The sequence below is a fragment of the Megascapheus bottae genome, chromosome 18, assembly GCF_031878675.1.
Source record: "Megascapheus bottae isolate mThoBot1 chromosome 18, mThoBot2.hap1, whole genome shotgun sequence".
NCBI classification, from domain to species: Eukaryota; Metazoa; Chordata; class Mammalia; order Rodentia; family Geomyidae; genus Megascapheus; species Megascapheus bottae.
The window spans coordinates 12092885-12107674 of record NC_143526.1 but is presented as its reverse complement, the minus strand read 5'-3'; the positions used below and the strand labels follow the sequence as shown (position 1 = coordinate 12107674).

Below are 14790 nucleotides of genomic sequence, written 5' to 3'. Positions count from 1 at the left end.
GGGAAGTGGGGCAGGTGGGCAGGAGGAGAAGAGACCAAAAGGACTGAGAAAGGCATGGTGTCAGACCAGAGTCAGCAGAGAGGGAATCCCAGGTAGGGACAGGCTAAAGATCCCTGGACCTGGCTGCAGATGGGAGTTTAAGAGGGCGGAGCCAGCAGCGAGGAGGGGGTGGTAGAGGTGGGAAGACTCGTGAGGGACGGGAGAGGACTGCAGGCTGGACACCTGGCACCCAGGATCGGGATGAAGCAGGGAGAGCGTCGGGGGCGCGGGCTGAGGCAGTGCGAGCTCGGGGATTGGAGGGCGCTCACCGCCCGGCACGCCGCTCCTACTTAGGCGGAGCAGGCAGAGCGCTGCGCGTCTGCGCACGGGAGACCCCCGGGGCAGGCTGCCTGCCATCTCTCGCGCCCTGAATTCAATCGGCTTTGCTGTGCATCGCCACCCTGTGCGAGCATCCCTCGGGGTGGGGACAGGCAGCCTTCGCTATGAATGTCCCGGCGACGCTGTCCCCAGGCGGCGGCGTGGAAGGGCTGGAGACCACCTGGTCCTTCACCGCGGCCAACGCCAGCAGCGCCCCAGCGGAGGAAGAGGAGGAGGCTGAGCGCTCCGATGGTACAGGGACAGCGGGCATGGTCACCATCCAATGCATCTACGCGTTAGTGTGCCTGCTGGGTCTGGTGGGGAACGCCCTGGTTATCTTCGTGATTCTTCGCTACGCCAAGATGAAGACAGCCACCAACATTTACCTGCTCAACCTGGCCATCGCGGATGAGCTCTTCATGCTGAGTGTGCCCTTCGTGGCCTCGTCGGCCGCCCTGCGCCACTGGCCCTTCGGATCGGTGCTGTGTCGCGCAGTGCTCAGCGTGGACGGCCTCAACATGTTCACCAGTGTCTTCTGTCTGACCGTGCTCAGCGTGGACCGCTACGTGGCCGTGGTCCACCCTCTGCGCGCCGCCACTTACAGGCGACCCAGCGTGGCCAAGCTAATTAACTTAGGCGTGTGGCTGGCGTCCTTGCTGGTCACCCTGCCCATCGCCGTCTTTGCTGACACCAAGCCTGCTCGGGGAGGCCAGGCCGTGGCTTGTAATCTCCACTGGCCTCACCCGGCTTGGTCAGCGGTGTTTGTGGTCTACACGTTCCTCTTGGGTTTCCTGCTACCTGTTCTGGCCATTGGCCTGTGTTACTTGCTCATTGTGGGCAAGATGCGCGCGGTGGCCCTGCGGGCTGGCTGGCAGCAGCGGAGGCGCTCTGAGAAGAAAATCACTAGACTGGTGCTTATGGTGGTGACCGTCTTCGTGCTCTGCTGGATGCCTTTCTACGTGGTGCAGCTGCTGAATCTGTTCGTCACCAGCCTCAATGCCACCATCAACCATGTGTCTCTCATCCTCAGCTATGCCAACAGCTGTGCCAACCCCATTCTCTATGGCTTCCTCTCTGACAACTTCCGACGCTCCTTTCAGCGGGTCCTCTGCCTGCGCTGCTGTCTCCTGGATGTGGCTGGAGGGGCCGAGGACGAGCCCCTGGACTACTATGCCACTGCTGTCAAGAGCAGAGCAGGGGCAGGCTGTATATGCCCCCCACTTCCCTGCCAACAGGAGCTCCTGCCAGCAGAACCCAGGCGTAAGCCCATTCCCCTCACGGGAACCACTACATTTTGAAGACTTTGCACCTGCCCCAGCCTGATCACTTCCAAGGGGTCTGCACCATCTGTCCAGCCCAGCAGCTGTGTCTCCTGGATGCTCGCACAACACCTGTTCCCACCAAAGCCCTCTCCTTCTGCCATCCGTGTACCATCTGGAAGAGCAGCAAATCTCCTCTGCTGCCCTCTTGTCCCAGGACTAAGGCTCTCAGGATACCTCTGTGGGGGTAGGACTTCTTTGGGAACTGGGCTAGGGTGCTGGTTGTTCCTTATCCTCTGGTTGTTTCTCTCTGAGTGGAAGTAGGAGGAATGGCCATTGTGTGTGACTTGTTACAGTGAGTGTTTGGGAGAAGACTCTGCAGGGTTAGTGGAAGATGTCTGTGTGAGCTCTTTGGCTTGTGGAGTGGATGTAGCATGCATGGAGAAAGATGGGAGGAAGGAAGATGCTTCCTTTGCATCTGTTGCTGTGTGCCATTGTTGCTAAGGGAGATTCTGTACAACAACCTGGGGGCACTTGAATTGTCACCCCTGCTTGCAATTGCTGTCTCTTAGGTTGTCCAGGGTCGGTCGCAGACTTCCTGTGAGTGGAAAAGGTTTTCAGAGGTATGTCTGCTGCAAGGCATAAAACCCCAGATGAGGAATAAAAGAAATTGTTTTAAGAAAAAGCAGAGAATTAAAATCTCATCTAGTTCTTACGCTGTGATTCCCCTGCCCCCTCCCTGACCTTGGGTGTTGAAAACACATGGCCTCCATGAAGGCATGGAACTAATACTATGGTGGAGAGTGGGGAGGGGGGGAGGGAAAAGACCCAGGAGCCAAGATGGAGAGAGATCGGCACCAGTTTGGGATGGAGGAGGCAACTCTTAGGCAGGTATTTCAAAATATCCGAAGTAGTTAAAACATCAGCCGGATGTAGCTATCACATGCAAGCTCTCTCTTTGTGCAGGCTAGGTCAACCACAGCGTGCATTAGCTTTCCCCTAAGGAAATGGTAACTTGTGAGAGCCTTACTTCTGCTAAAGCTGAGGCAGAGAGAAGGAAATTAGTGCAATACTTACACTGGCCTCTGAGTGAGAGGGTGCTTGATTACGCAGATATGTGGCATTGATTGAGGGAACCCACTTGGTTAAACTACTTCCAGGTTTGGCTGGCCACATCATGAAGGTGCCAGGAAGATCGACCATGTGGTAGAGAGAGGTCAGTCAAGGGTGAGGCTCTCCTCTGTCCTCAGAATGGTCACCTTTGTAGCACCATGGCTTCCTGGTAGGAGATCTTCGAGAGAAATCACAGTGGAGCTGCTAACCTTGCAGACAGACTTGGTGGCTTCTAAGGTAGCTCCCATGTGATTCTAGGTGAGGACTGGGGGCTACTGGGAAGCAAATGAGTATTCAGCCAGAACAAGACCTGAAAGGGTGTCTTAATGTCACCTGGGTTTCCTCTCTGAGTATGAAAAGGCAAGAGATGGAATGTTTCTATCAGAGCCAAAGCATTCTCTCTACCAAGGGCAGATGATCTATTCTGGTAACAAACAGAAGGCTAAGTTCGGAGCAAAGGACTCAATCTCAGGCTCTTAGAGTTCTTGTCATTAGGGTGATTCTTAGGGATTTGCTCTTATTTCCACAGGACTGGAGATCCCAAGTTCTCTGTTGTAAAATGAAAAGGGAAAGCCCAATGCCAGCAGTCCTTGGCAGCTTACCCTCTCCAAATCGGTGAGTCAGCTGGAGGACCTAAGAGTGGCAAGCAGGGCTAACCCCGTGTGTCTCAGAGTGTGGGATGGGTGAGGAGAGTATACATATCTAGGTCACTAGGATCTGCTCATTCAAGTGATCCTTCATCCATCCTTCACAGAACTCTATAGCCAAGACTCTGCAGTATATTAGATACACGATGGTGGATTGGAAGTTCCTAACAGAGACGCTGAGCCCCTTGATCCTGGAAATATACAAATACACATGATTATGCACCAACATGCAAGCATCAATGATCTCTAACTTGTCAGTAAACCCCAGAGCCACCCTAGTCATCCAGACCAAGGCACTTTTCTGACTGTGGAAGTCTTGAAACTATTTGTTCTCAGTAAACACCAGCTAAAAGTGGTTGTACTTGGGCAGGGAGTTTGGCCTAGTGGTAGAGTGCTTGCCTAGCATGCACGAGCACCTGGGTTCAATTCCTCGGTACTACATACATAGAAAAAAAGCCAGAAGTGGTGCTGAGGCTCAAGTGGTAGAGCTCTAGCCTTGAGAAAGTCCAAGGACAGTGCTCAGGCCCTGAGCCCAAGCCCAGGACTGGCAAAAAAAAATGGTCATACTTCCCTGTGAAGAACACTGAGGATCTTCTCCTTGAGTGAGAAGTCCCTGACACCGACAATGGCAAAAATGGGCAAAGGATGCTGGGTCTTTGTTCCAGTCTAGTTGGGGCTGGATTCCTCTTCAGCCTCCCAGCTGTCCACACGGACACGGTGTTTTAACAGTGCTCATGCTCAGCTATCCAGATTAGTACTGAATAAGATGTTCTATTTTTTTTGCCATGCATCCTTTTAAATTAATTGATACTGGTTGAAGAAGAAGCGCTTGGAACTACAGGAAGAAGAGATACTGATAGCAGCGGAGGGCCTCTGTTTTATCTCAGCCCGTGAGCAAGGATTTCAGCTTTCCAGATCCCAGTTTCTCACTTGAAAGAAGTGCAAAGGGAAAAATTCTGAGGGTTGAACTCTTACCAGTCAAGAACTCGGCTTTCTCAAAGGACCTGGAGAGACGTGCTGAGGTCAGGAGGGAGAAAGGCAGCACAGCATTCTTTCACACTTAGCACTTGATCTGTGAGCATGCATACTACTCTGACCCTGTAGTCATAAATCATGCAGGCCTGGTGGTGGCAAGGATTCCTCTTGACTGTGCTCTTGGCCTGAGCTTTTGTCTCAGGATATGTCTAGAGCAACTCAGTCCTGCTGGCTGACTTTAGTTAGTAGCATCCACCCCAGTTTCAATGCAATAACTGATTGTGTAAAGCCATCCCTTGTGGTTCCTGTGCAGCAAGACTGCAGATATTGATATCAGGGAGCCATACAGCCAGGATCCTCAAAGCTGATGCCCTGCCTGGCTCATCTGCCTGGGAGCTCACTGTGGAGGCACACTTTGACTAGGGTTTGGCTCTACTAGTTAGCACTAGGAGTGGCAACTTTAGAAAGAAACATTAAAGCACACACACACACACACACACACACACACACACACACACACACACATTCACACATAGAAACAGCCTCTGATCACCACTCAACCTATCACACATCTGGCTTTAGGTTTTACATTGCTTTGATTTTATGGTGACAAGCCAGACATGCAACTTTTGCACAAAATGAAGAAGATACCATTTGAACGTGGCAGATGGGAACTCATCAGAGTTCCTGTCCGGCTAGCTAACACTCTATCTTTGAGTGAAGGTGAATGCTGCAATTATTTGCATCATGAAAATCTTGGCTTTGTTTCCATTGAAAATATCATACCTGGTATTGTTTTTTTTTAGGTCCTGAAAATAAAGGCCTAGAACAAACCAAAGGCAATGTGTTTGGGCCTCGACATCTGGGTGTGACTCTGAGAAAATTTGGGCTTTGAAACTGTTGTCTGATTTTAGGCTGTGAATCACTCTGTCTCTCAGCCTCTTATCCTCAGAGGATGGTAGAGCAGAGCCTGGAAATTCTGTAAGCACAAATGTTTGCTGAGACAACCCTATGGGGTCACATAGCACCACACCTGACACTGTTTTGTAGACCCATGGGTGAGGGGGAGAAGTGGGAGGTACACACACAGTGTGCTAAGGAGCTCACTCAGATGATTTCTGTCAGTTCCCCTATGACACTGTGAGTCTACAGAGATAGGGATGGGGTCCCCCTACCTTCGTGGAGCTTGGGGGTTCATGAAAGGGACAACTCTGCATCAAATAACCACACAAAGGAAAGTAGGAATCCATTTTACATGAAAGTAAAGAATGATGCAGCAAAGAGCTGGGCACCATGGCTTACGCCTGTAATCCTAGCTACTCAGGAGGCTGAAATCTGAGGATCAAGGTTCAAAGCCAGCCCAGGCACAAAAGGACCTGAGACTTTTATCTCCAATAAACCTCTGGAAAATGAGAAGTGGGGCTTGGCTCAAGGGTAGGGTGGTAGCCTTGAGCTGTAGAGCTCAGGTACAATGCCCAGAGGTAGAGTTCAAGCCCCATGACCCACAAAAAAGGGGAAAAAAAGAATGATACAGCAAAGGAATCTGGCTTTCATGAGGAGCTATGATAAAGAACCTGTTATTTCTTGTAGCAGGTGTCCCCAGGGACACTTTAAAAGGAGAAGAAAGGATGAAGAGAAGGAAGAAGAAGAAGAGGAGAAGGAAAAGAAGCTAGTGGGTGTGGGGGAAAAGGGAGCAGGAGGTAATACAGAAATGTCTGTGTGTATTATTATTTGATTTTTAAGCAGCCCACACTCTGATGTCTTTTTTGTCTCTTTACTGAGATATGATTTGCATACAGAAACCTGCACTCTTCCAGAGTGTGCTTTTGCATGTGCAGCTTCGGTCTGAGCTGCTACCCCAGTCATGGTAGAGACTGGTTATGTCACCATCACCCTTCCTGTGATTAAGGAGGCAGACTACAGATAGATAGCAGAGGGAGGATGCAGGGGAACTGAGTTGGGGTGATCTCTCTCTAAACCTAGAGAGGCCCCCTGTGATGCCAGTCCCTGAGCTCCCAGGCTCCCCTTCACCAGGAGATCTCAGGTTACTGAGCTGGAAATCTGCTGCCTCCAAATCTCCAGGATTTGAAAAGAAGTTTCCTGGACTCTTAGAGTCACCCGGAAAACCTAGAGTGCTGAGGGTATTTCTAGGCAAATGGTTAAGAGGAGCACTAGAGAATGAGTATGGCTTCCTCTCCAAGCCAGGAGCTTCAAGCTCCTTTGCTAGCAAGAATGATATGCATTCCTCCAGACACTGCTCTGTAGGAATAGTCACTAGTTGTTTCCACTAGGGACAGCCTAAAGACAATTTGCCACTCTCTCTGCTGTAGTTCCTTCTTTGTGAAGCTGCATCCCATGGTGTAAAAGAGGTGGGGGTGGGGGACTGAACTCCAGGACTCACCTTGTGTCTATTCAGATTTCCCATCTCTTGGTGTGGGTGTGGGATTTTGGTAGGGCAGCCTTGTAAGAAGAAGAAGAAAAAAATGAGAGGAAAGGTAGAAGTCAAATACTTGCAAAGAATTACAAAAGTATGTTGTTTGGGGTTTATATCATCATGTCTGAGCAAATGTATTTAAAGGGAGGGGCTTATGTATAAGTGTAATATGCCCAAGGGCTGGGAAATACACCACCTTTGGGGAAGATGGGGTCCCTGTCTTCAAACTCAAGCAGGAACAGGGGGCAGAAGAAAGAGGGAAAAGGGAAAAGACCATACTTCTCTCTTCCTTGCTGCCTAGATTAGAAGGAGACTTGCTGGTCTCCACCCACCAGGGAGCTAGCAGGTGCAACTTGCTTCAGAGAAGTATCTGCTGAGGCATCATAGGAGATGTGGTCATTGTAGGAGAGGCTAAGGGGAGGCACAGTGGGGCAGTTTCATATTTTAATATATCTTTTTTTTTCAAGCAGAGGTTCAGAGAATCTTCTGGCCTATGGCCTGAGTGTGAAAAGTGTCGAGACCCCACTTCTAAATCTGGATGCTTTCCATTGGATTCCTCCCAAAGCCCTCTGCTAGGAATGGGTCCGCTCCAGTTCCAAGTGGTCTGGAGTTTGAGGGAACCCCCTCTTCAGGGTACTTGTGAATTTCACAGCCCTACTTTCAAAGCAGGCTGTGAAGGATTTTGATTCTGTTAGAATCTGATGTTAAAATAATATTTGACTTTTCTTATGAAAGGAAATCAATTGTTTGCCTACCTCTAAAAGTGCTGACCAGAAAGAAAAAACAAAAAAAAGGAGGAAGGACCCACTCAAAAAACAAAAAAGATAGTGCTAAACGTTTTCATTGTGGAAAAAAAGAACCAGCACTGGGTGGGGTCTGTATTATTTGATGAAGAAATGCCTTCAAAGGTCAGGGGATGTGTTTCGGGTAGGCCTGGCCGGTGCCCCCACCCCCCACTGAGTCATGACCATGTTGAATATGTTTTGATTCTTTGTAATCTCCATTTTCCCTGATGACATAACAAAGCAAGCCCCTCCATTAAACACAAAACATTAGAAGCTCTCCAAAGTTAGAAGCTGTGTATCATCTACTGCCTGACTCTGTCTACAGAGAAGTTTCTCCAATGACCTCCTCCATAACTCCCGGTTTGGTGCCAAGTTTTCCTTTAGGGCCTGAGCAGTAGGAAAGGCAAGTCAGGACCTGTTTTCTCCTCTCCCATGGAAGAAATCGTTGCACCTCTGTATTGGATAGGTGTTATGAAAACAGAGACTACACACACCAGTGCTTTTGAAGCTATATATTATAGCTACTGACAGGTTGCTTCTCGCCCTGCACAAACAAGTCACTCCTTAAACTGAGATGAGCTCAATCCTGTCACTAAAGTGCTCTGAAAGGTAAAGCTATAATTTCCCCAGTGACATATCTTGCCCTGAATAACCCCTTTCCAATTCCTATATAACCTTAACTTTGTCCCACAAGATCCTCAAGATTCCAGTGTAACTTTTTCTTCATTCACTTATATATTTGTTAATTCCTCGAAGCATACACTGCTGTATGATAAAAGTTGCACTCGCTCACTCACCTTGCCGACACCTCTTGGGAATCTCATGAGGTAGCATCTCTGGTGCCTGGTTTATATCCTGCGAAGGCTTCCATGGTGCCCAAGGTTATGTAACCCTCAGGTGTCATGCTAGGATTCAGTGACATCTCTACTCCGTGTTAGTGCTGTTGGATACTGGCAGGTTTGCACTTTGTTGGGGACAGATTATCTTTCCAAACAATTTTCAGTCCCATCAGGCTCCTATTAAAACTTCTTGAAAGGATATTTTCCCCTCTTCTCTGGACTTCCACCACTACCTGTCTGCAACTGCTTTGTTCCACCCATTTACCTAGATTTGATTAACTCCAGAATGGGAGCTGCCCAATCTCCAAGGGCACTGGATATAGGAGTTGCACTATACCCCTTCACACACACACACACACACACACACACACACACACACACACAGGTCATCTTCATCTGAGATGCATGGTAAAATCTCCATCCATGCCTTTCCTCAATAACTGCTCAGATACACACAGAAAGTCAGCCTTATCTATATATAAACATTTTAACATTTAACTGAACTCTGTTTTCCCCCTCTGCTTTAGGAAAAATATTTATCATATACCTGCATATACAATTCAGCTAGCTGAATTTTTCTAGGAAAAGGACCCAGGAAGTACGTGTCATGGAGACAGTATTCCTAATCACTACAGGGATAAGGCTAGTTTAACACTGCATGAGATCTTGATATTTATAAATCATTATTTGAATTTGAGCCATCGACCTTTTATGATTACTGACAGCTTGGATATCTCAGAAAGCAGGTAATGTCCTATCAGGGGCCTTTGTACACACAGCTGGGACTCCAGCGATATCCCAAGAAATCCTTGAACTCATCCCAACATATAACTCTAGAATGTATTTGAAAATACATAGACAAAAGTCAACAGGTATGAACTTGTTATAGTTATATAAAGAAAAAGAAACAAATCATAGTGCCCACAGAGATAACATAAATGCCTGCTTTAGGAATAATCTTTTCTCAGAGGGGTATCAATGTGTGAGAAGTAATACATCTACTACCTGATGAATGTAACTGTAACCCCTCTATACATTAGCTCAACAATAAAATTTTTTTAAAAAATTGAAAAAGAATATTCTTTTCTCTGGAATAATACTTGAAAGTCAGAGTTAACTGCCAGGAGAGTTGTAAGGTTCAGACCAGTCTTTAATGCAGCTATGGTATTTGCATTGTTCATGGGGCCCGTTTCATGATATAACATAAAGGGACTGGGAAGGTGAAGGTGAACAAACACACCATCCGAGAACACATTGTAATCTGTTTATTTTGTACACGTGATATCATAAGCAAGGCTTTTGCTTGTGTTCTAGTTTAACTCCCATTAATAAATAATTATGTACAAATAGGCTGAGTTTATACAATAGTAGAGGAAAACCTTTACCTTACAAAAAGATACACTCATAAGATACATTCTTTCCATACACTGAAACTTGATTTCATTCCTAGCTTAACTGAACCAAGAACTTCTCAACCCTGCGTACAAATGTCTACAGGTGTGTACCTAGTCTTTTGTTTCTTCTTCTTTAACAGAAAAGCAAAGTTGTGCAATAAAAATTCCTCAGTTTCTTCAGACTAAAAGGCCTAACATGGCCTGCTACTGATTACTGACCCTTGCTTAATGTTCTCCAGAAAGTTGGAAACTGTCTAGAATAATTGTCCTCAGATGACTGGACAAAGCCCCTGTGGATTTGTTAAAATGTAGTTTCTCATGATGGAGGTGGGGTGGAGCCTAGGATTCTGCATTTCTGACCAGCTCCCATGGGAGGTCCCAATTCTTGTCCAGGGACTGTGCTTAAATGGCTTAGAAAGCCCTTCTGAAATGGGAGAGATTCTCCAAGTGAGAGAAGGCTAGACCTTAGCTGGTACCGTCCTAATTCCATTCCCCACCCACAACCAGAAGAGCTGCTTTTATTTTGGATAAATAACAGAACAACTGGAAAGCAATTTGACATGAAGTAGTAGCTCAAAACTTCCTTAAGCCATCGCCTCGGCAGCGCTTGTATTTTCTTTCTAGAGCAAGCACCTGAACATTTTTGATAGTGTTCAACATTAATAACAACAATCAAAAACTATATCAAATGCTTGACAGTAATTACTATGTTTTTGTCAGTTCAAAACAATAACAGCAAATCTCAAGCTCAGGGTTTAAAAACAATGAAGATTCAAACAAGAAACTCCTCGGGTTTAGTTTTTATAACAGTTCCACAATTTAATGCTCATCCATCACATTTTCACTATTGTTTTTGAAAAAAAAAGTTGTTTAAAAATTATTTTGCTCTGGAAGCCTGAAATTTCGAGGTAAATTAGCAATGCAGATGGTAAAGTAAATGTTCTCAATGGGTGTGTGTGTGTGTGTGTGTGTGTGTGTGTGTGTGTGTGTGCTTTTCTTTCTCTATTCATGGAAGTTCTGCCTGGACAGAAAACTTAGAGAAAAGAAGTAGGATCAGGTATAATAAGAGTGAAGATGAGGAGATGGAAGGGAGAGGGAAAGGGAGAAGAGAGGGGAGAGAGGGGAGGGGAGAGAATGAGGGGAGGAAAAGAGGGGCAATATGAAGGGAAAGTGGGTATTGGAGGCAGACCAATTAGGAGGGGGGAGAAAACAAAGGAAAGAGAAATAAAAAACTAAATAGTTAAAAAAAATAAATATCTTGGTCTTCACACGGTGTGGTGTCAAATTCTGCCCCCAAGGCTACAGACCAATCGTGCTCTCCCTTCCTGCCCACACATTCAAGGCCAGAGACACCTTGCAGATTGTATCTCCTATCAACTTGCCACCCCTGCCCAGCTGTCCCGAGACATCACGGAAGAAGCTGGGACTCTCCTCCTTTGAAACCTCGGGAGGAGGATGAAGCAGGGTCTTTCCCAAGTGCCATGCCAGCTAGGGTGCGTTTGAGTCTCCAGAGAGGAAAGCTAGGGAGCAGGGGTAAAACAAAGTCCCTAGAAGGAACAAACCAGGACAACATCTGGGCGCCCCCCCCCCCGGAGCCCTCAGAGTTTCTGGGGCGTCCCCTCAGTCCTCACGTTCTGCAGCACGACCTCCTTGACAGGCGTCCCACACTTATACTCCAACTCCGCACGCGTACTGCTCTGCTTCTTGCGCAGGTGACAGAGGAGCGCCAGCAGGGCCACCACCAGGGACAAGCTGGCGACGGAGATGCCAATGACCACCCCTGAATGCACGGGACCTGCTGTAGGGGGTCTCAAAGTGGAGCCAGGTGTCCTGGTGCTGAACGGGGGTTCCCCAGACCCTTCCTCGTTGCCCTTGTTACTCACAATAATGGGGGGGTCGGGGTCACAGTTGGTGGTGATCTGGCCGGCGAAGGGGGAGTCGGGCCCACAGAGGCATTCGAAGGAGCCTGGGAAGTTGCGACATTCCCCTTGGCGGCACTCCCCCTGGCTGCACTCGTCTATGTCTGCGCACATGAAGCCCTCGTCCAGGATGAAGCCTTCGGGGCACTGGCAGTAGTCGGGGTTGTAGGGGTCGCAGTCCGCCTTGCACGCGGTCTGGTTGCAGAACATCTGGCACAGGTGTGGCGAGTGAGGGATGGGCCTGAAGCCTTCGGCGCAGATGCAGCGGTATTCAGTTGGGCTCACGGGCTGGCACTGGTACTCACAGTTGGATCCCAAGCACGGGTCCAAGGGCTCCACGCACTCTCCGTCCACCAGGTCGTAGCCGTCGTAGCAGAGGCAATCGAAGCCACCCTTGGTGTTGACACAGCGCTGCGGGCACAGATTGGGCGTCAGCATGCAGTCGTCCACGTCCTCGCAATGGTGCAGGTCCGCTGCCAGCCTGTAGCCCGTCTCGCACATACACGTGTAGGCGCCTGGTATGACGGGGTTATTGTAGCAAAAGTGCTCACAGAAATCGGTGCACTTTTGCACGAGGGGTGCCGCGCAGAAGCGCCCGTCCGCCTGCAGCCCCAGGTTCCCCGGGCAAGAACAACTGGGGGTCCCCGCGGTGGAGTTGCACGCGTATTCGCAGCCACCATTCTCCACGCCGCAGTCCCAGGCGCCCGGTGCCTCCCGACTCCAGCGCCCCGCCGCAGAATCGGGTGGCAGCGAGCACAGCAACGTCAAGCCGAGGGGCTCCACCACCACGGAGCTGCCCACGGGAAGCGTTTGGAAGTCCGCGCTGCGGGCCCCAAACGGGGTGATGTAGGTGCTGGAGAGCGGGGCAGCCACCCGGTTTCGGGGATTGGCCTCTAGCGGCCTGCAGTAGGCTGGGAAGTGGAACTCGCACAGGAAGCCCCCGGCCTTGGCATCACACTGGCGGGCCTCCCAGGTCGGCTCGCTGGGCAGCGAGGCCGCTGCCGCCGACACAGTGACGCACCGCGGGCCGCACACAGGCGCCCCGTCGTCGTCGGTGTGGTCGTCCGGCCTCGCCCACCTGCTGTAGCTGGTGTGGTTGTCGCCTGTAACCCACTGGAAGCCGCGCAGGGGCCCCAGCTTCCCGGGGCTACTGCAGCCCTGGGGCAGATGTAGACCGATCCAGACTTCTGGGCCCACGCTGCTGTCGCCACTCAGTAGCAGCGAGATGACATCGGCGGCCACGGTGGAGCGCACGGTCATCAGGTGTCCTTGAAGCCGTTCGCAGGCCTGGCTGGCAGCCAGGAAGTTCACGGGGCCCCGGAAAAGCGCGTAACAGTCGTGCTCCACGCACTGGCTGCCAGTGGGCTGCTGTTGTACGGGTCCTGAGCTGCCCAGACCAGCCCGAGCCAGCACGCCCAGAAGGAGAACCCCGAACATGCTGTCCAGAGGCTGGCTTGCTGGCAAGCTCGGGAGAAAACTCGATGGCTGGGACTGGGTCCGAATCCGGCCGGCGCAGAGAGGCTCGGCTGGCTGGTGACAGCCGCTAGCGTCGAGCCCAGCCCCAAACGCTTCTGGATGCTGCTGCCGTGGCGCACAGATCGGGTTAGGCGGCCTCTGACATGCCGGATCCGGGACCCGGGCTCGAGTTTATAAATGTACCGCCCTCCCTCCCTGGACGTTCGGGAAAAAGGAAGGAAGTGCCTGGTGGGAAGGGCTGAGGTTGCACTCTCGGATTACTAGGTTCTCCAGGCGACTAGTGCCCGCCCTCCTGCTGGGATCACCTCGCGGGGATGAGTACACTCCCGCCGGGGCGCAGGGAGGTCCGCGGGCGGGGCCCGCCGTCCCCAGGCGCCTGGGAGGAGAACTCTGCTGTCAGAGAGGCAATTCGAGCCCTGGCCGCTCGGGGGCCCGCGTGTGCGCGGCCCCTCCTCAACCCCTTCACGCTCTTTCCTCTCCCTCTCCCCCAAACCTGTTACCATTGGTTTCAGGGAAAGCCTGAAACAGGCTTTGAAGGGAGCCTGGGGACGGGATGGGGTCGTGCGCAACACCTGCAGGAGATGGGCTTCCTAGGCTCACGAGTAGGGGGCGGGGGTCTACCTAAGCTGTGAGTTTCCATAAAGACTTTTGTTCCCTTGAGGGAAGGAGAGAAATGGCACCGGGCCAAACCTGGTAGGTGCTGGGTCCCAGAGGACACTTGGAGGGAACTGGAGAGACATCAGAACCCAGTGACAAGGACTGGCCCATCCCCAAGCCCGCGTGAGCAATTCAGGGATTGCTAGGGATGACGAGTCCCCTGGTGTAGGTACTGTCAAGGCCACACCCCAGAAAGTCTCGCGGACACCGTCTCAGGCCTCTGAGGTCCTGCCACTCATCCCACAGTGGTGGTAGGTGGATTCCAGCCGAGCCGGGTAAGGACGCGCCTGCCCTTGAGCTCGGGGCTCACAAGGATATAGTCAGGGAGTCCCCGCGTGGAGGCGCTGCGCACCCCAGTTAGATCCTCCTTGGATTTCGAGGTGGTTTGCTTTTCAAGAGGACGGAAGGATGCAGAGGTGCCCAGAAACCACACTTGCTGCACAGACCGTTGGAGAAGGGCGGTGCCGTGGGTCGGCAGTGGCTGGGAGGAATGGGTGGGAAGCGGGCACTTTGGATCTTATCGGGTGAGTCATCTGCCAGGAATGCGAGAATGGGGGGAGCGGGGCTCAACCCAACGCGCAAAGTGTCAAACTTAAAATAACAAAGAAAAGCCACCCTCTGCCTCTGCCACTCCAACCCAATCGCCAGCAGGTGACGCTGCTGAACTCTAAACACAAAGCAAGATGTTGGAGGGCTCCAAGCTTTCCCGAGGCTGAGAGAGCTGGAATGGGGAGAGGGAAGGGAGGCGTGGATGACTGGCCCTAGAGCAAGAAACTAGATTTCAGGAAGCTCGGCGTGGATTTCACGGTTTATCTGAATGCTTGGTTTCCATGATCCAGTAGGGGCCGGACTTCAACAGGAACCCATCAAAAGAATGGATGTGGCCACTGGCAAAGTGTCAGGACGTGCTCCCTACTCTCTTATACCTAGCCACG

At 50.7% G+C, this 14790-nt stretch overlaps 2 protein-coding genes across 2 annotated transcripts; one reads left to right on the top strand and one right to left on the bottom strand.

Moving 5' to 3' along the window:
- The first annotated feature begins 286 nt into the window (after positions 1–286).
- Sstr4 (somatostatin receptor 4) lies at positions 287–2299 on the top strand. Its single transcript, XM_090352769.1, has one exon. It carries the CDS (start codon positions 483–485, stop codon positions 1653–1655), a length of 1173 nt encoding a protein of 390 aa, XP_090208895.1. The 5' UTR covers positions 287–482; the 3' UTR covers positions 1656–2299.
- A 7359-nt stretch (positions 2300–9658) lies between these two features.
- Thbd (thrombomodulin) lies at positions 9659–13357 on the bottom strand. Its single transcript, XM_090351915.1, has one exon. It carries the CDS (start codon positions 13157–13159, stop codon positions 11402–11404), a length of 1758 nt encoding a protein of 585 aa, XP_090208041.1. The 5' UTR covers positions 13160–13357; the 3' UTR covers positions 9659–11401.
- Between the last annotated feature and the right edge of the window lie 1433 nt (positions 13358–14790).

Bases quoted from the DNA above. Each gene is read 5' to 3' on its own strand.
- Sstr4 (XM_090352769.1), top strand. From the start codon at position 483: ATGAATGTCCCGGCGACGCTGTCCCCAGGCGGCGGCGTGGAAGGGCTG.
- Thbd (XM_090351915.1), bottom strand. From the start codon at position 13,159: ATGTTCGGGGTTCTCCTTCTGGGCGTGCTGGCTCGGGCTGGTCTGGGC.